The sequence below is a fragment of the Phocoena sinus genome, chromosome 15 (genome assembly GCF_008692025.1).
Source record: "Phocoena sinus isolate mPhoSin1 chromosome 15, mPhoSin1.pri, whole genome shotgun sequence".
Taxonomy (NCBI): Eukaryota; Metazoa; Chordata; class Mammalia; order Artiodactyla; family Phocoenidae; genus Phocoena; species Phocoena sinus.
In genome coordinates, this window is record NC_045777.1 from 36,242,776 (window position 1) to 36,263,355 (window position 20,580).

The 20,580-nt window shown below is 38.9% G+C and overlaps 1 protein-coding gene across 1 annotated transcript in view; it reads left to right on the forward strand.

Moving 5' to 3' along the window:
• The window catches only part of PLCB4 (phospholipase C beta 4), a 273,741-nt gene that overhangs the window by 208,109 nt on the left and 45,052 nt on the right, over window positions 1-20,580 (forward strand). Inside the window, exons 22-26 of the mRNA XM_032607078.1 lie at window positions 211-335; window positions 2,214-2,265; window positions 10,146-10,248; window positions 12,291-12,455; window positions 15,460-15,664. Of these exons, the coding sequence (XP_032462969.1) occupies window positions 211-335; window positions 2,214-2,265; window positions 10,146-10,248; window positions 12,291-12,455; window positions 15,460-15,664 (650 nt within the window). The remainder of the gene's footprint in view (window positions 1-210; window positions 336-2,213; window positions 2,266-10,145; window positions 10,249-12,290; window positions 12,456-15,459; window positions 15,665-20,580) is intronic.

A 20,580-nucleotide genomic window follows, 5' to 3' on the forward strand; every position in this document is an offset into this window, starting at 1 on the left:
AAGGCCACAGCAGCTGGGAAAACCTGCCCAAATGTGGATTGTTTTTATAATCCACACGGTGAACTGTGGTTTTTCTCTTAAGCATCCTTTATACATGTGAAATTTGTTCTCTGTTGTCATATGTGTGTCATTTTTGGTCTAGATCTTCATTTTAGCTCTTTGTCACTGCTGGAATACTCTTTTTGCCATTTTCCTTAATATGTTACACAGTTATAACAAACGGCAAATGAGTCGCATTTACCCCAAGGGAGGCCGAGTCGATTCCAGTAATTACATGCCTCAGATTTTCTGGAACGCTGGCTGCCAGATGGTTTCGCTGAACTATCAAACCCCAGGTAGGAACTGATGTCCAGTGACCTCGAATTCCACGAGAACGCTTTGACAGGACAGGGCCAACAGTTGCCATCAGTTGGTTGTGGGCATTTTTTTTCACGGAAGCAGACATATGGCAGCACAATGTGTTGTTGGATTTATAGAATGGTGAGAAATTAAAAATGCAAACTAGAGCAATAAGACAATGGTAGAAGATAATAGATTTTGATTTCAATTGAATATCCTTTTGGAAATGCCATGACTAATCTGCTAAACATTGTCCCTTTTGCCAAAATATGTCTAATTTTTCTTCTTTTTGGATCAAACTTACCTTCTCGTCCAGAGGCAGAATGAAGTGAGAAGTATTTGAGCATCTTTGTACAGTAACTATGACTCATTTCTCCTTGGGAAAGTACCCTTCCCACTGTTAACATTCAGCAGGAGATCAGCAAAATAGTGGCATCTCACCATAAGAGTGCAGAATATTATAGAGTAGATTCTGCTAAAATGGTGTTTAAGGAGTTCTGTACCCTTAGAGGTACTAATATATAACTTGTTCCTCCAAAGTGTATTCTGAGGCAAGTTTCCAGTATATAATCTTTTTTTTTTTTTTTTTCCCTGCAAGGAGAGCAGTCAATTTTTGTGAATGCATAAACAAAATTTGTCAAGTTTTCAAAGTTTGCTTAAGGGCCTAGGATTGCAATTAAAAATAGAAAAATAATAGGCTCTAGTTACTCACCTAAAACAGGTGAGAAATATGCCACAAAACCTATTCACTTTCTGTGGTTAATGCCACAGCATGGTCCTTAATATTGGTTAAGAAAAAAACCAAAACACCTTCCTTGTTCTGTTCTTTGCTCTATGACGGTACCTCCCATGTTTCCCCATTTGGGGGGCCTTTTCTTTTCAAGTCCATCCACCATATTTTGTGAATCTCAATCCACCTTGCTCCCTACAATCTGTACTGATCGAAAGGTCCTATGACTTGCATTCCCTTGGCATGAATGCGACCTGACTGTGTTTACCACCCCTTGGTGATGCTGCCTCAGTGATCAGGAACTGGGTTCATATTTCTGCTCAGCATTCCTATCAGTGCTCACTCTGCTAAAGTGTGACCAGGTACCAGCACAGCCCTGGAGTGTTTCTAACAGAGACAAAGTACGATTAAAAGGCACTGCTGATTTTACTTACTTAAAAAGAGGTCAAGTTTTATTATTTATTGTCAGTGACTCTGTTATATGGATTAAATGATCCAAAGGCAGCTTATGATCTAGGTCAGCTTATGTTGTATTCTATAACGTTAGGTTTAATCACAGCACTTTGAGAAGAAAAAAAAAAAATCCATCAGTTGCCCATTTCTTTTGCTGATGAAAAGAAAGAGCATTGCGTTTGCCTGCAAGAGAAAAACCATAAGCCATGCCCTGCCACTAGACCCCACTAGAAGAATTCTCCTGAAGTCACCTTAAGTCAATTTTTACATACTTACCTAGTTTATTTTTTATTTTAATCGAGTTTTGTATTCACATGACCCTACTGGGTATGTCCGGTGTACCCTTCCTCTGGGATGGTAAGGCACATCTCCTCTAACTATATATCAGCTTGGACATCTGTACTCTCAACACTAACTCAACAATCATATGAAACATATATTGAATCCAAATTTTAAAGCATTGCCAACATGATCTCTATGAACACGGATTTTTTTGTTTAGTTTAAACACAAGGTCATTTCAACATGGAAGAGAGAGTTGTATGCCTTAAACAGACCCTTTAACCTTGTGGTGTTAAAAAAAGACCTTTCAGCCAGGGGTCAGTATCTGATTTCCGTTGTTTGAAATCACGCCATCAAGATCTTCTTTGTCCGAGGAGACGAGATGCTAAATTATTTTTGTCTCTTAACAGATTTAGCGATGCAATTGAATCAGGGAAAATTTGAGTATAATGGATCGTGCGGGTAAGTAATGTGATTTAAACTGTAGTCACTGTGTTCCACACTCCATACTACAGCTGTAATGAAACCGTGTCATTTTTAATTAGGAGCTGCTGAATTTAAGCTGGGTCTGAGGGATGGGATAGAAACAAATGAAATCCCCAGGTAAATTACATCAGCAAGGTACATTCTTCACGGGGCCCCTGTTTAACTAAGCAGATATAAAAAAAAAATATAACGACTAGTTAAGCAGTTTATTATACACACTCTAGAGTTTAGTGCTCTCACTTTAAATTCAGTAGCGGAGGTTTTTATAGCTAGGACAGGTAATGAATCTGCTCATTTGGACATCAGCAGTAGACAAAGACATTAAATATGTGTATTTTACATACGACCTAGAGAGGAATGAAGTTGATTTAATATATAATGAAGTCCTAGGTGTCAAGTGGAATTTATTTCAGCTAGGAAGAAGGCTTTGTCCTCCTTTGATAGACATGTTTTGTATGTCTTGTAAATAGCAGTTACCAAAAAATAGCACTATAAATGTTGTTCCAGTTACTTAAATAGAGCTCCCTAAAATCTGCAAACCAAGTAATGAAATAGGAAATGTTCATTTCATTGAAACACTGAAAGGTTAAATGAAAATATGAAGTTAACATTCTATACATATGAAAAAAAACTGTGTGAACATTTTTTTTCTCCATGCAAATGTCCCCAAGCAGCACTGCAGGTAAATAATCACAAACCACTGCCCAGAGACCTCTAGACTAATTCAATAGAGTACTGTCTCATCCCACCATGCTACTGTCAGGATGTTTGTGGCCTCCCTGGTTGGATATTTAATTTCCATCACTAAAAACAGTCAAGATAAAATTTTCAGCACGTATGGTTTCAAAATGCCCACTCCCACCTCTTCCTGCCTGCCAGTTCACCTACACCCACGGGTGACAACCCTGCTACCCAAATCAGGATATAGCAGCTTACAGGATATTTGCCTCTACTGTGTATTTTGAAAGAAATAAAAACTGTATACCTTAAACTAATACAGTGTTATATTTCAATTATATCTCAATAAAACAGGGGGGAAAATAAAATTATGAGTCAGAAGAAAACAGCTAAATACACATTTCAGAGATTTTTTTTTTTAAGCTACTTTGTTATTTAGCGCAAAGCATTCAGAACCAGGAGATTGTGTAGGTAAATTGATGGGTGGACCCCCAGTGGAGGCTTAGGCAATGAGACCCCAGGGGCAGCTGTGGCACAGGGGATAAAAGCCCTCGGCTCCAGCCTGACCCGGGTTTGAGCCCTGGGTGCGCCACATGCTGTTGTTGCCCTGGACAGGTGTGTTAGACCCTAAACCTCAATTTCCTGCTGATAAAATGAAGTCGGTAACACCTGCCACCCTGGGTTTTCTGTGACAGCTCAGAGGGTTTGGACTGAGTCTATTTGAATTACTTCATGAACTGCAGATTTCTGTGAAAAAGTGAGGTTACAAAAAAGCTTAAGCCCATATGACCGATCACAGGCAGGAATCACACAAGATTAAATGAGCAGTCTGCTCACAACAGGCCTGTAAGGAGCCCAAGAGACAACCCTCATGGTTCACACCTGGCTGTGCTCACTCCCTGAACCTTCCTGTGGCTCACGGATGCCAAAGGAGCTTTTCCTTTCACCTCAGCCGTTTGATGGCTTATCCTGCCCTGACACGGGGAGGGGAGTTGGTTCCACGTAAAAGGGGTCCCACTGTTACTGAGCCAAACTTGGGTCTGCTCGTGCACATGCAGTAAAGTCAGTCTACTGACACCACGTTGTGGTGAAGGAAAGTGCAGCGTTTACTGTAAGGCCCTATACAGGAGAACGGGTGGCTAGTGCTCTAAAACTCCTGAACTCCCTGAAGGGTTTCAGCAAAGCATTTTTAAAGGCCAGATGATGGGCGGGGGGAGGGTGTCACAGGGCACACACAATTGGGCTTGTGCACAGTTCTCTGATTGGTTGATGGTGAGGTAACAGGGCAGTGTCACAGGGGTTCACATTATCAATCCTTAGGCTCCAGTAGGTCTTGGGGCCACGTGCAAGTAATTAATTTCCTCCATTAGGTGGTGGTTTTAGCATCTGAAAAGCTCAGGAAATAGGCATCAGATACTGTTATCTAGGTACTTCAGAGAGGAGCTAAGGCAGAGGATGTAGCGGAGAAGTCTGTCCCAGGAAGGCCTCATAGGGTCCTGCTCTGTTACACCAACAGGAGTTCTACGCCTTCACTATGTTTCTTTTCAGGAGTTTCCGATTTGCCATAGTTCACATGCTCAGTGTCTCACCTTCCACACCGTTGTGTATTTTAAAATATGTTCATGAGCAAGGATGGTGCTACATTAGCCTGCATTCTGTGCTCATGTGTTTGAGGTGATGTGACCAAAAGCTGAAGTCCCATCAGGGGGACTAAAAAATATGATTGTTCCTTGGGGCAGCCTGACTACAAGAGATGTTAACAGTATTGTTCAGTCTCATGTCCCCCTGCCCCTTCCCTTTTCCCCACACCCAGCCTGGAGGAAGAGGTTGTCACCAACAGGGCAGAGAGAGGCAATCTTTCTCACGAGTGTGTTGTGCCCCTGAGGAGTCATAGCTGGTGGAGATGGGCCAGCCACTGGGCAAGGGCATCTGAGGCACCCGATGGATTTCACTGCACTACCCTTGTCATTCTCCTGCCCACCTGCAGGGACTTTTAAAAAATCCTTGTGGATTGAGTTACTTGTAGTGAGGTGGATGGACCTAGAGTCTGTCATACAGAGGGCAGTAAGTCATAAAAATACTTACTGTATGCTAACACCTATATATGGAATCTAAAAAAAAAAAAAAATGGTTATGAAGAACCTAGGGGCAAGATGGGAATAGAGATGCAGATGTAGAGAATGGACTTGAGGACACAGGGAGGGGGAAGGGTAAGCTGGGGCAAAGTGAGAGAGTGGCATGGACATACATACAGTACCAAATGTAAAATAGATAGCTAGTGGGAAGCAGCCGCATAGCACAGGGAGATCGGCTTGGTGCTTTGTGACCACCTAGAGGGCTGGGATCAGGAGGGTGGGAGGGAGACGCAAGAGGGAAGAGATATGGGGATATACGTTTATGTATAGTTGATTCACTTTGTTAAACAGCAGAAACATACCATTGTAAAGCAATTATAATCCAATAAAGATGTTAAAAAAATAAAAATAAATAAAAAATAAGAAATCCTTGTGGGCTATGTCTGAGGGCTGTGTTTCTGTACAGAGACATTCTGTGCCTTTTAGGCCTGCAGTGGCACAAACCCACCCCCATAAAGCCAGGGCTCCAGCTCCTGCTTCCCCATCGATGCCCAGGGTCCCTGGACCTACACAGCCTCCAGGTCTGTGAGTGACAGTCTCTGCCACCTTAGGCCCCAAATTGACACTCGTTCAAGACAAGCTGGCTAAGTGTCACCCCCAAGCCAGGGATCCTGTCAGACTTCTGTAGCCAAATCCAGCCTCTGTACCCTGACACCAAATTAAATCTCGAGATGGAGTTTTGGCTGAAGTAGAAAAAAGTAGCTTTATTGCTTTGCCAGGCAAAGGGGGCCACATTGGGCTAATGCCCTCAGAATTGTATGTCCTAACCTGGAGGGGGTAGTGAGGAGTTTTATAGAAATGGTTCAAAGAGGGTGTGATCAGCTCGTGGATATTCTTCTGATTGGTTGGTGGTGAGGTAATTGGGAGTCAGCATCATCAACCTCCTGGTTCCAACCTGTCTGGGGTCTGGTACTTGCGAGCAGCATACAGTTAACTTCTCCCACCTGGTGGGGGTTCAGTAACTGCAAAACAGCTCAAAGGTATTGTTTTGTGTATCCCTTGAGGGAGGACCAGGACCTTGCCCCAAGGCTGCACTATTGTTTCTTGACTGTTCTTCCTTTGTCTCCGCATTTCCTCCCTTCCCTGGTTAGCAACTGTTTGAACCTGCTCATTGGAACTCAGGGAAGGTGGTAGAGGCTGAATGAAGCCTATTTCCTACAAACAAAAAAACGGGGGGACACAGAGAGGCTTTTGTGTCCAGGAGCCCCACAGGGTCCTGCTCGGTATCACTTCTACACAGTCACTTTTATTTTTTAAGTATATAAATGAACACATTACACTGCAAGCTGCCAACTTTGGAGAATCGGACTTGGATTTCTTGCCATTTCCTCCTGACATTTTTTATTTTGGATCACGCTTTCACAGATTAGTTTTCTTCTAAGCAGGTCTGAGAGCAGCAGGGAATGTGGAAGAATGTTGTTGATACTGAAACATCATCAATATGACATTTCTCTATTTTTGGTGAGAAGGGGCTCCTGACCCTTCAGAAATGACTGAGGAGCACCACAGGGAGTCCTGAATGTCTACAGCCACTGCCCTAGGAGATTCTGGACTGGGCATATGACTACAGTCCTTTATGGACCCCGAGTCCCACCTTTCGCAGAAGGCAGATTCCCTCATTTCACACAACTGGAATCCAATAGCTGCCTCCATGTGAACGCTAGAGCCATGATCCATGACCTCGCCTTGCAGCTGATGTCTGATGCTTGGCCAGGCAAAGCTAGTAGGCTTGCCTTGGAGAAGTGTGTGTAGAATTGTATCCATTCATCTACTTCCCATCCTAAGTCTTGAGTTTTTGCTGTATCATCATATTTTCCAATGGTTAACAGTTGCCACAAAAAAAGGTCCAAATCAATGCTCTATAAACATAGAAAACAATATCTTCTATGCAGAGACCTTGTATTGATATATTAAGGGTTGCGTTCTGTTGGAGACAGGTGAATGTTCAATGTCATCTTTAATATTTGAACTATTCTATAAACTCTCTATATCCTTTATTTAAAAGTCAGTGTTGTTCTCGGGTGTTTTATTGATTATTATATCCAAGCGGAATGTGGGCTTGTTTTTTAACAGTTTTTTGTTCAGACTCTGAAGATAGCAAAGAATGGCAACTTTGTCAAAACCAAAAAACATGACTTTAAACTTTCCTTTAAGGAAAAATATTATGCCTTGGGATTCCTTTTTTGGTTGTATTTTTAAAGATAGTAATAAATTTGACATCATCTAGAGTTGAAACTAGTAAAAGTTATACTCCTAAGGAATATGAAAGATTTGATCCCAAATTGTGATTCTTTTACATCTAAAAGCAAACCTAGAGTTTTGGGGAAAGTGTTTTTATTTTCCTTTATATACTGATCACATTGGTGTGGATTTTCTTATCTATGGTTATAGTCATTCCTAACAAAAAAATATTTCTTTTAGAGAGATGAAGTTCTTTAACACGAGTTTCAGGAAAGTTATGGAATCTAGCCAAGGTGTGATTCTGTGACCATACCCAGTGGGGATAAGGGGCAGACAGTGCTGGAGATCAATTTTAAAACATTTTAGTCAATCAAAAAAGAAAACTCATACCCTTTAGCTGTCACCTTCCAACATCCCCTGCCCCCATCCCAGCATTAAGCAACCACCAATCTACACACTGTCACTATATTTTTGCCTGTTCTGCACATTTCATGTAAATGGATTCATATAATTTGTGACCTTTTATGACTGTCTTGTTTCACTTAGCATAATGGTTTCAAGGTTCACCTGTGTTGTAGTGTATATCAGTACTTTATTTCTTTTTATTGCTGAATAATTTTCCATTATATGGATATACCTCATATTGTATATCCATTCATCTTTTGATGGACATTTGGATTGTTTCTATCTTTTGGTTATTACAAATAATGCCACTATGAACATTCATGTACAAGTTTCTGCATGGACAGATGTTTTCACTTCTCTTGGGTGTATACCTAAGAGAATCGCTGGGTCATATGGTAACTCTATGTTTAACTGTTTGAGAAACTACAGACTGTTTTCCAAAGTGGCTGCATCATTTTACATTCGCACCAGCAATGTCATATGAAGCCTCCAATTTCTCCATCTCCTCGTCGTAGTTACTATTATCTGACTTTTTTTTTTATTGTAGCCGACCTAGTGTGTGTACAGTGGTATCTTATTATGGTACTGGTTTGCATTTCTCTGATGACTCATGATATTAAGCGTCTTTTCAAGTGCTTGCCGGCCATTTGTATATCTTATTTGGAGAACTGTCTATTCAAATCATTTGCCCATTTTTAAACTGGGTTATTTGTTCTTCATATATTTTAGATACAAGCCTCTTATCAGGTAAATGATTTGCAAATATTTTTCTCATTCTATGACTAGTCTTTTCACTTTCTTGAGAGTGTTCTTTGAAGTGTAAAAGTCTTTATGATGAAGTGAAGTTTATGTATTGATATTTTTGCTCATTGCTTGTGCTTTTGGTGTTATGTCTAATAATCCATTGTCAAATTCCAAGTCACAAAGATTTATCCCTAAGTCTTCTTCTAAGAATTTTATAGTTATAGCTTTTACTTTTAGATCTTTGATCCATTTTGAGATAATTTTTGTTTATGATGTGAAAGAAGGGACTAATTTTATTCTTTTGCATGTGGCTATCCAGTTGTCCTAGCATCATTTGTTTAAAGGCTGTTCTTTCCCTCACTGACTAGTCTTGGCATCCTTGTCAAAAATCAGTTGAGCATAGATATGAATTTATTTTTGGACTCTCAATTCTATCTCACTGATTTATATATCTATCTTTTTGCCAGTACCAAGATGCTTAGGTTATTGTTGATTTGTAGAAAGTTTTAAAATTGAGAAGTATGAGACCTCCTACTTTGTTCTTCTTTATCAAGAATGTTTGGGGAATTCTTGGTCCTTGAGTTTCCAATTGAATTTTAGGATCAACTTGTCAATTTCTATAAAGAAGACAGCTGGGATTTTGATAGGGATTGTATTGAATCTGTATATCAATTTGGGGACTAGCACCATCTTAACAATATTAAGCCTTCTGATCCATGAACACAAGCTATCTTTCCATTTATTTAGTTCTTTTAAAATTTTCTTCAACAATTTTTTGTGATTTTCCAAGTATATGTACTTATTTTGTTAAATGTATTCCTAAGTATTTTATTATTTTAGATTCTGTTATAAATGGAGTTGTTTACTTAATTTCATTTTTGGATTGTTCATTGCTTGGTGCATAGAAATACAATTGATTTTTATATATTGATTTTGTACCCTGTCAGCTTGCTGAACTCGTTTTTTAGTTCGAATAGCTTTTTAGTGGATTCTTTAGGATTTTCTATATATAAGATCATATCATCTGAGAATAGAAATAGTATTAAATACTTCTTCTTTCCAGTCTGGATGCCTTTTTATTTCACTTTCTTACCTAATTAGCCTGGCTAGAATTGGAGAAATAATAACATCTTTATCTTCACCTACCTCTAACTGAAACTTTACATTCCCTTCGATTATGAAAATAGACAACAATCCGTAGTAATGTTAATGATACCTCTGACACTGATATAAATCACAGATATCTCATTACTTTTGTTAGAGATCTCTCAAAATATTCTTATGATTATCGGCACTTTGAAACTATGTAGTTATCCAACTTGTCATTATATCCCATAATTTAATACATTAATTAAAACAAATAATATCACATATTTCCCGTATTTTGATAACTATAGCTCATTTAGTTGGTTTTTCATTATTATTTTGTGCATGTAAGAGCATAAACAAGTCCCAGAGAAGATGGTCATGTCAGGAAGTCATAGATGTCCCAGAGCCTGGAATCTAGAGAACACTTGCTCTTCCCTGCTCCTCATTAGGGTTATCCACAGGGCAGGGATATTCTCTTCAGTCCTTGAGATCCTCTACCTAAAAGCCTATCTCCTAAGTTAGAAATGGGGATAAATAAGTATTCAGTATCCTGAATAGTGGTTTTCTTAGTCTTTATAAAAATAACTAACAAAGTAAACTCCTTCTGCACTTTTGTCCCATCAGGTACCTTCTCAAACCAGATTTCATGAGACGGCCCGATCGAACATTTGATCCCTTCTCTGAGACGCCTGTTGATGGGGTTATTGCAGCCACTTGCTCGGTGCAGGTAAGGTGCTTGCTTTTCACAGAATAGTATAAATGTGTATGCAGGTGGTCCTGGGAAAGTCTTAAGAAATTACAACGAAAATATTTAATGTTGGGACTTCCCTGGTGGTCCAGTGGTTAAGACTCCATGCTCCCAATGCCTGGAACTAGATCCCACATGCCGCAACTAAGAACCCACGTGCCCACTAAGACCCAGTGCAGCCAAATTAAAAATAAATAAATAAATTTAATGTCAATTTGCAAGATCAGTGTGTGGCTCTCAACTTTGATTTTAAATTCTTTCTTTTTTTCTTGAGAAACATGTTTTTCTACTAGTGACATTATTAGCTGCTTTTAATGAAAAACACCAGATCAAAAAGTATCCAGTAGATACTGTGGAGCAACGGGAACTCTCGGCCATTGATGGTGGGAATGCAAAATGATGAAACCGTTTTGGAAAACAGTTTGGCAGTTTCTCACAAAACTCAACATACTCTTACTATATGATCCAGCAAGTTGTATTCCTTGTTATTTACCCAAATGAATTGAAAACTTATGTCCACACAAAAACTTAACAGGGATGTTTTTAGCAGCTTTATTCATAACTGACAAAATTTTGAAAGTAACCACGGTGCCATTTAGTAGGTGAATGGATAAATAATCAGTGGCATATCCAGACAGTGGAATATTATTTAGTTCTAAAAAGAAATGAGCTATTGAGTCATGAAAAGACACGGATGAAATTTAAATGTACATTACGAAGTGAAAGAAGCCAGTCTGAAAAAGTGACACACTGTGTGATTCCAACTATATAACATTCCGGAAAAAGGCAAAACTATGGAGATGCTAAAAAAGATCAGGAGTTGGGGGGAGGGATTAGCAGGCAGAGCACAAGGGATTTTAGGGCAGTGAAACTATTCTGTATGATACTACAATGGTAGATACGTGTCATTATACATTTTTCCACATCCATCGAATGTACAACACCAAGAGTAAGCCCTAAATGTAAACTATGGACTTTGGGTGATAATGAAGTGTCAATGTAGGTTCACTGATTGTAACGAGTATACTACTGTGGTGTGAGATACACATAGTGGGGGAAGTGGTGGGTACGGGGACAGGGGTATATGAGAACTCTGTACTTTCTTCTCAACTTTGCTGTAAAGCAAAAATGGCTATAAAAAATAAAGCTTATTAATGAAAAGATACCTACTATATGATTCCACTTATACTAAATTCTAGAAAATGCAAACTAATGTATAGTAACAGAAAGTAAATCAGTTGTTTCCTCTAGACAGAGGTGGAAGAAAGGATGAATTACAAAAGGGCACAAAGGAACTTTGGGAGTTGTTGAAAATATTTATTGTCTTAATTGTGGTGATAATTTTACAGATGTGCTCATGTGTAAAAACTGATCTCATTGTACACTTTAAACATGTACAGTTTATTTTATGTCAGTTATACCTCGAAAAACTGTTTCACAATTATTAGCTATTAGATAACATGAACAAACCTAATAAATGGCTGTCGTCATTTGGAAAATAAGTGAAAAATAGTCTCTCCATAGATTTAAAATAGATAAAATTTAATACTGGTCTTTACAAAAAATAACACTGTCCTGTATGAAGATTGTCAACATCAGTTTAGCATTGCTTTTCTTTCTGTGTGTCTCAAGACTTTTGAAAGAATTCAGTAAAAGTGTGGCATGACAGAATTTCAGAGCTATGAAGTGACCTTAGGGCATATTTGAATCCATTGCTTCATTTCATAGGTGTGGGCACTTAGGTGAAGATGCTGTGGACAGTATTGTTTTGTAATAGATGATTCATGTATAGTTCGCTCTTTCTTTTTTCTAGGCAGTTCTCGGAGGCAGAACCTCTGCCTAGAATAGTTTTTTGCATGTAGTTCTTGCTCAACCATGTTTTAGTTTAATAAGGAATGAATACATTATTTCCATAGATAATTAAAATTTCTAAAGATGAACAGAGAATCTCTTCCTTCCAGATTATTCTTTGCTACTGATGATTACACTGACTTTACTTCTCTCTCATCCTATTTCTATAGGTCATATCAGGTCAGTTCTTATCAGATAAAAAAATTGGCACATATGTAGAAGTGGATATGTATGGGTTGCCCACCGACACTATCCGGAAGGAATTCCGAACACGCATGGTGATGAACAATGGACTCAATCCAGTTTACAATGAAGAATCATTTGTATTTCGGAAGGTAGGGTATTTTCAATGTGTCAGACTCACTCTGCTAAGTTGGGAACTACATTTTAGTGTAGAGACACTACATGACATAGGGACAGTTATTCAACCCTAAATGTGTTCTTCTAATGCATGAGTTCTGCAGCCATCATATGATTGTTGTTTCAGTTTGTCCCTGTCCTCCTCTTGGCTCTCCTTCCTCCTTGGAGGAGCCCACCTCCCACATGGCAGTGCCCAAGCCCCAAGTTAGCAGTCTACTCAGAGGGAGCCCTACAGGTGGACAGCCTCACATGTGGGAGAGCTCTTCCCTGCCCTTGTGGCAGCTGGTGACTTGCACTGTTCCTTTAGCCAAGACGACGGGTAGGATGTTGCACCTAGACTGAGGCCAATAAATGTCCTTAAATGGGTCAGTTGGTATTGCCCTGTGCCTCCAGAAAGTGTGGTCCCCATTGCTACCCACAGGTCCTGTGGGTCGTGTGCTGTTTTTGTTTTTTATCTCCTTATTATACCTTGATCCTAAGACCAATCAGTCATTCTCTATAATGATGCAGTTTTTAATCTTGTAACCATTTTTAAAAAATTTGTTTTATGTATTTATTTTTGGCTGCGTTGGGTCTTCGTTGCTATGTGCAGGCTTTCTCTAGTTGCAGTGAGTGGGGGCTACTCTTTGTTACGATGCACAGGCTTCTCATTGCGGTGGCTTCTCTTGTTGTGGAGCACGGACTCTAGGCATGTGGGCTTCAGTAGTTGTGGCTCACAGGCTCTAGAGTACAGGCTCTGTAGTTGTGGCGCATGGGCTTAGTTGCTCTGCGGCATGTGGGATCTTCCTGGACCAGGGCTCGAACCTGTGTCCCCTGCATTGGCAGGTGGATTCTTAACCACTGAACCACTGGGGAGGCCCTTAATCTTGTAACCATTTTTTTTCCAGTTGTTTCTCTTTCATCAATGGAAGATGTATTGAAAAATCCATGCACTGGCAGTGCTATCTCAAAAATGCCTGTTTCTTTCTCACTTGTTCTGTTATCCAACCAAAATGCTTTCTTGCTTCTTCTTCAGGCACAGGTTTTCCAAGTGTTGCATGACATACGTATGTCATGCAACACAGATAATCAGCTTTTTATCTTAAAAAAATAGGGATTATCAACCTCAGAATTGGCTAACTTGTTTACAGAAAGCATATTACAGAAGATCAATATAGTTCAATAAATCAAGCCATTTTGACGTGTAGGCGCTCCCTGTTACGTGAATACCATTATCCGTACAACACCCTCTCCCCATTTTCACCTTCTCTTCTAAAATAAGAGTGTAGTGTGAATTGCATACACAGCTGTGATGTGTCTTTTTTTTCTTCCCATGTCTTTCAATTTGTTATAGGTGGATCTGTTGTCAGTATGGTCAGTGTTTTGGAACATAATGAATAATCCCTACACACATTTCTAGAAATTCAGAAAGCTGGCTTCAGGCATTGTTTTTGATGCATAGGGAAATATCAGAGTGGGTTTTTCATGCAGTATTACTGGCCCCAGAAACAAGACGCCAATTTTGTGTCCTCCCCTGTTCTTTAGAAGTTACAATACGTTGCCTTTCATTGATACCAAGTGTTTTAACTTTAGTTTCCTTCTTGCTGGTATTGTTTTTGTTCATTGTGCTAATCTCACAAGGTAAGCCCCCATTCACCACGTGAGGAACAACATAGTGACTGAAGTTGGATGCATTTCATCTTGGTTTCTCCTGTTCATCTTCATGAAGTTGGAATTAAATTAAAACCTCTAGGCATAAATAAGCAACCAGTTCATTGTCTAGCTTTAGACATAGTGCTCAAATCAGACGAGATATCTTAGCGGCTCATAGCCAATAAATAGGCATTCTTTTTTTTTATTTTTTATTTTATTTGTGGTACGTGGGCCTCTCACTGTTGTGGCCTCTCCCATTGCGGAGCACAGGCTCCGGACGCGCAGGCTCAGCGGCCATGGCTCACGGGCCCAGCCGCTCCGCGGCATGTGGGATCTTCCCGGACCGGGGCACGAACCCGTGTCCCCTGCATCGGCAGGTGGACTCTCAACCACTGCGCCACCAGGGAAGCCCTAAATAGGCATTCTTGATTAAAAAACATAGGATTTTTTTTTTGTCATGTTGCTCTTTAATATCTGAATAGGGCTTCTGCTATCTGAGCTCAGATGTTTTGGCCATGTATTAGGTTTGGGGTTGGCAAGAGTAGATGTCTTGGGTATATGTTAATGTTGATTTTTGTTGGTGTTTTTTTGTTTTGTTCTGTTTTTGTTTGTTTTGTTTTATTTGTTGTGCTGCACAGCTTGCGGGATCTTAGTTCCCTGACCAGGGATCAAACCTGGGCCCTTGGCAGTGAGAGCACAGAGTGCAAACCACGGGACTGCCAGGGAATTCCCTATGTTAATGCTTCTAGCTGCCCCATCTTACTCTATTTAATATCCCAAAATGTGTTAAAAACTGAGGTGTGCAAGGAAAAGGGGAAATCTAAATTTATATATAGATTGTCTTTTATACATGAGGTGTTTCTTCAAAGATACTTTCCATATTCTTAAAAACAGAGTTTGATGTCAGAAGCAGCCCAGGCAGTAGACAGATCACAGGACTAGAAATCAGGAGCCCCAGTATCTAGGCCCAGCTGTCACTGGCCATCTCTGACATAAAGGAAAGTCACTTTATTTCTTAGGGTCTCCTTTTGCTCATCCATTACATGGGTGGGACGGGGAAAGATGCCAAGGATTGGAGTAGTCATCTTTCACATCCATTCATTCCATCTAAAATTTTCAGGAAATGATTTCCAGGAAATAAATTCCAACCTGTTCCAATTGCCTTTCTCAATGGCTTGGGCATTGTAGCTTATACAGTATGCTTTAAGAACGCAAATTGGCCATTGGCTTATTTTCACCATAAAGAAGCCTTTCAGAACATTATGAATATACTCCAGATTCCTAGAGTTGTAATTCTTGGGAGCTGCATTCCAAAAAGCAACAAAAAGTACCATTTCTTGTTTGCAGGTGATCCTCCCCGACCTGGCAGTCTTGAGACTTGCAGTGTATGATGACAACAACAAGCTGATTGGCCAGAGGATTCTGCCACTGGATGGCCTCCAAGCAGGCTATCGACACATTTCTCTTCGAAATGAGGGAAATAAACCTTTATCACTGCCAACAATTTTCTGCAATATTGTTCTTAAAACATATGTGCCTGATGGATTTGGAGGTTAGTTAAACTTTTAGAATATTTTGTGTGTGTGTGTGTGTGTGTGTGTGTGTGTGTATTTCCCCCTCAATTGCACAATTATAAGCTATTTCAACAATTGTTAAAAAGTCTTTTGCTGACAATGCTGCCAGCCCCTATAGTATTGAAGAAATCAGGGATAATTAGTAACCTCAGGTCTCCTAGTAAGAAATGAAAGGGCAAGTCTAGATTATCTTTAAGGTTCTTTCTTATTTTAAAATACTGTAATTTTATGTTGTTTTTCAACTTTCACAAATACATTTGTGAAAAATATATTTACACCATCACTCAAAGTGAGGAAAGACATGAATGATGTAAAACCTTAGATATCTTGTCAACTGGTTTCACTAAAAAGATTTAAATTGAACTCAACTATCAACATGCCTGGATTTTTTTTTTCCAAATCACAGGAGAGTTCATCCTCGCACAAAATCCAGCCATCAGTCCATAAAAGACCACCTTTGGTTATACTAATCAATGGGAAGCATCAAAAGTTGGACCAAGTCATAGGATTTTGCTTAAACCCAAACATATTAGTTTTCATAACCCCCACTGTGCCAAGAACATTAAAAGGAAACAAAGATCCTCTATATTTTCAGAGTCTGTTGAACCAGGAAACAGTATACAAAGTACATCAAATTAACAAGGGCTCAAGTCCTGACTCTCCACTGCTAGCTGAGTGACCATGAGACAGTGACATCACCTTTCAAACACCTCATTTCCTGGCCTGTAGAGTAAAGGTACCATTACTGTCTCCCTCATAGCATCCTTATGAAGTGTGTGCTCATCATTACAGTATATAACATAACAAGGCATATATGCACACACATGTATCTGGCTCTAGATGAAGGTCTAGTTTCTGTGCTATACTGGAACACATCACAGTCTTGTTTGGGGAACTTTAGGTTATTTTGTTGTGTGTTTTTAACAATGCAGACTTCTCTGGAGGGCAGATTTTCTGCAACTAATGCTCAACATTAACAACTTGATTGCAGGTTTAAAAAGTAAAGTCAGCCATGAGGATTTTTCAGTTGAGAAATCAAGAGTAAAGATTCCTTCCCCCTTCCCTTTGCTTTTCGTGGAAAAGGAAGTCTATTAGAAACTGCAACACAGAGTAACAGATAATGAGCACATGGAAGAGTCTGAGACTGGGTGCTGTGGGGCTGGGTAAACGGGTCAGAAAAGAGCCAGGGAGATCTGCATGGGTGTTGAGAAGCATGTGATGGCCACAGGGCATCAGCAGATGGATTAAATCAGGTTCCACATACTTGCACTTAGGAAGCAGGCAGTGCATAATACCTAATATGTTTTAAAGACAATTGTATAAACAAATATGTTGGAAGACTTAAAAGGCTTTGCCTTTACATGTGTTCCTTTTCAAACGAAACTCTAATTTACTCCAGGGAAATGGGCTGTTTGAATAGAAAAGGATCTTCATGACATTTTTTTCTTTTTTTCCTTAGATTCTTTATATATGTGTTAGCATACGGTATTTGTTTTTCTCTTTCTGACTTACTTCACTCTGTATGACAGACTCTAGATCCATCCACCTCACTACAAATACTCAATTTTGTTTCTTTTTATGGCTGAGTAATATTCCATTGTATATATGTGCCACATCTTCTTTATCCATTCATCCGATGATGGACACTTAGGTTGTTTCCATCTCTGGGCTATTGTAAATAGAGCTGCAATGAACATTTTGGTACATGACTCTTTTTGAATTATGGTTTTCTCAGGGTATGTGCCCAGTAGTGGGATTGCTGTGTCATATGGTAGTTCTATTTTTAGTTTTTTAAGGAACCTCCATACTGTTCTCCATAGTGGCTGTATCAATTCACATTCCCACCAACAGTGCAAGAGTGTTCCCTTTTCTCCACACCCTCTCCAGCATTTATTGTTTCTAGATTTTTTGATGATGGCCATTCTGACTGGTGTGAGATGATATCTCATTGTAGTTTTGATTTGCATTTCTCTAATGATTAATGATGTTGCGCATTCTTTCATGGGTTTGTTGGCAACCTGTATATCTTCTTTGGAGAAACGTCTATTTAGGTCTTCTGCCCATTTTTGGATTGTGTTGTTTGGTTTTTGTTATTGAGCTGCTTGTAAATCTTGGAGATTAATCCTTTGTCAGTTGCTTCATTTGCAAGTATTTTCTCCCATTCTGAGGGTTGTCTTTTGGTCTTGTTTATGGTTGCCTTTGCTGTGCAAAAGCTTTTAAGTTTCATTAAGTCCCATTTGTTTATTTTTGTTTTTGTTTCCATTTCTCTAGGAGGTGATTATAAAAGGATCTTGCTGTGATTTATGTCATAGAGTGTTATGAAGAACCTAGGGGTAAGACAGGAATAAAGACACAGACCTACTAGAGAATGGACTTGAGGATATGGGGAGGGGGAAGAGTAAGCTGTGACAAAGTGAGACAGTGGCATGGACATATATACACTACCAAATGTAAAATAGATAGCTAGTGGGAAGCAGCCGCATAGCACAGGGCGATCAGCTTGGTGGTTTGTGACCACCTAGAGGGGTGGGATAGGGAGGATAGGAGGGAGGGAGATGCAAGAGGGAAGAGATATGGGAACATATGTATATGTATAACTGATTCACTTTATTATAAAGCAGAAACTAACATACCATTGTAAAGCAATTATACTCCAATAAAGATGATTAAAAAAAAAAGAGAGAGCAATGAATAGAAAAGGAAAAGGTATAGTTTGTTGAGCTCCTACTTTGTGCCAAGCACGTTACATAGAATCCAGAAATGTGAAATTGTTCAGAATGAATGTGAATATATGTAGGTGTATACTGAAGAAATGTCTGTGTTTATTATCTGGCTTATTACTAGTGTCAATATTTATGTAAGTATTGATTCAAATTTCCAAAAATCATCTTGCAAGTGTTCTTTCATAACAGTGTCATTGTAGTATTTCTATCAGAAGCATCAGAAATTTCTGTACTACGTTATCCTTGATGGGATTCTGCAGTTGACATCTTAACCTCAGATATGACATTCAAAGAGTGTTTATTCAGAATTATCAGTCATTTCTTTTATATGTGAAGAAACCGAGGGCAGACATTATGAGGGTTTATTTAAGGGACTTACCTGAAAGTAACAAAATAAGAATATGAGAACTTTTTCCACATTTCTGATCTTCTTTACAGCCTCTTGATTTCCAAAATGCATTTGTATTTCATCTGCTTAACTAACCACCCACATTCAGATCTGAACATTTTTGTACTGAGCCAGCACATTAGGAAGTCTACAGAGTCCCTGTTGCCTAGAACATTGATATTTGTTGATTCTATAGGAAAGAGTTCAAAATGAAATTCTACACCACTGCACTCCAGCATTTTCTGGGGAAAAAAGAAGGAAGTAGTCGATATACATCATCAGATTTTTATGTGGCTAAAGAGAGATAATATGAATTTATTCATTCATTCTGCAAATGTGTTCAGCGGGTTTTATTCTGTAAAAGGCAAAGTAGGTACAATATGTATCAGAAAGAGATTCTGACAACATAAAACATTTTTAAAGGGTCATTCATAAATCCCCTGCACAGAGGGAACTCTGTTACTATATTGGTCCCTTTACTTCCAATCTCATTTCTTCTCTTTATTTTAATAAAATTGGATCTTACTATGCATACTCAGTTGGATTCATATTTCAGAGACTTAATTTTTTTTCACATAATGGAGAGTATTTTCTCCATGTCATGAATTATTCTTATTGGCTAGATGAGATTCCATTTTATATATGCTGTAATTTATCATGTTATTGAAACATCAAAGTCATTTCTATTTTTCTTTCTTATAAACAATATTACATCTGAGAACCCTAAATGTAAAGCTTTGGAAATATTCGTGATTGTTTCCTGAAGATGAATTCTTTGAAATGGATTTGTTGCATCAAAGTGTGTATACATATTTAAAGCTTTAGATACAGGTTGACAAATAACCCATCAGCAGTGTATGAGCTATAACTTTTGTTAGCATTTACTAGTTTAAAAAGTAAAAATGGTATACCATTCATGTATTCATTTAAGATATTTTTTTCTCAAAAGAATAGATATTTTCAACAATTATTTAGTACCTACTCTATGAATAGCCTGAGTAAGAGATACAAGGTTGAAAAAGTCATGTACACTTAACCTCAAGAATTTTCCAACCTTGTACTCATATATATTTTCGTAAGCAGGCATATATGTATACGTAGATAAGTGTAACCTGTTCTGTAAATGCGCCAAGGGCAGTAGCCAGATGGTATTTGGAGCATTGAACCAAGGAGTGATTAATCAGAGTAGGGAGGTTTCAGTAGCTGTCTGGGCCTTGAAAGATGAATAATACATCACAGCAGAGAGGTAGACTGGATTTCTCTCCAGATAGGGAAGCAGCCCAGGCCAAGGCCTTGATGAGGAAAGTGCTGGACTTACTGATTCATTCTGAAGAAGCTGAAATACAGTGTGTTTGGCGTTAAAACTGAAAAGATCTGGTTCCTGTTTGAGGATGTGTCCTCAAAACCTAGTGTTACTCAGCAAGAACAGTGTGCTGTTCCTGTTGAACAGTTTGGGCACCTTCAGGAAAATATTCTCATTGTCTGGGCACTAAGTAATTTGGTAAATTATGTCTTCTCGGCTTTTAGGTGGGTCAGTTTGTCTAAAATCACTCCATAATTTTAGACCCAGTTACAGAAGTAAGACCTCTTAGGCCTGACCAAGCTAAGTAAGTCCCAGCTTTTATAATCCACCAAATACTTACCCTAGGAATTATTTCTTTAATCAGATTGTTAAAGGCAAACAATTTTTAAAATTATACTCTAGTGGCATGCAGCATTATTTGTATAAAGAAGATTAGAAACAACCTAATCCATCGCTAGGGATTGGTTAAATACATTACAG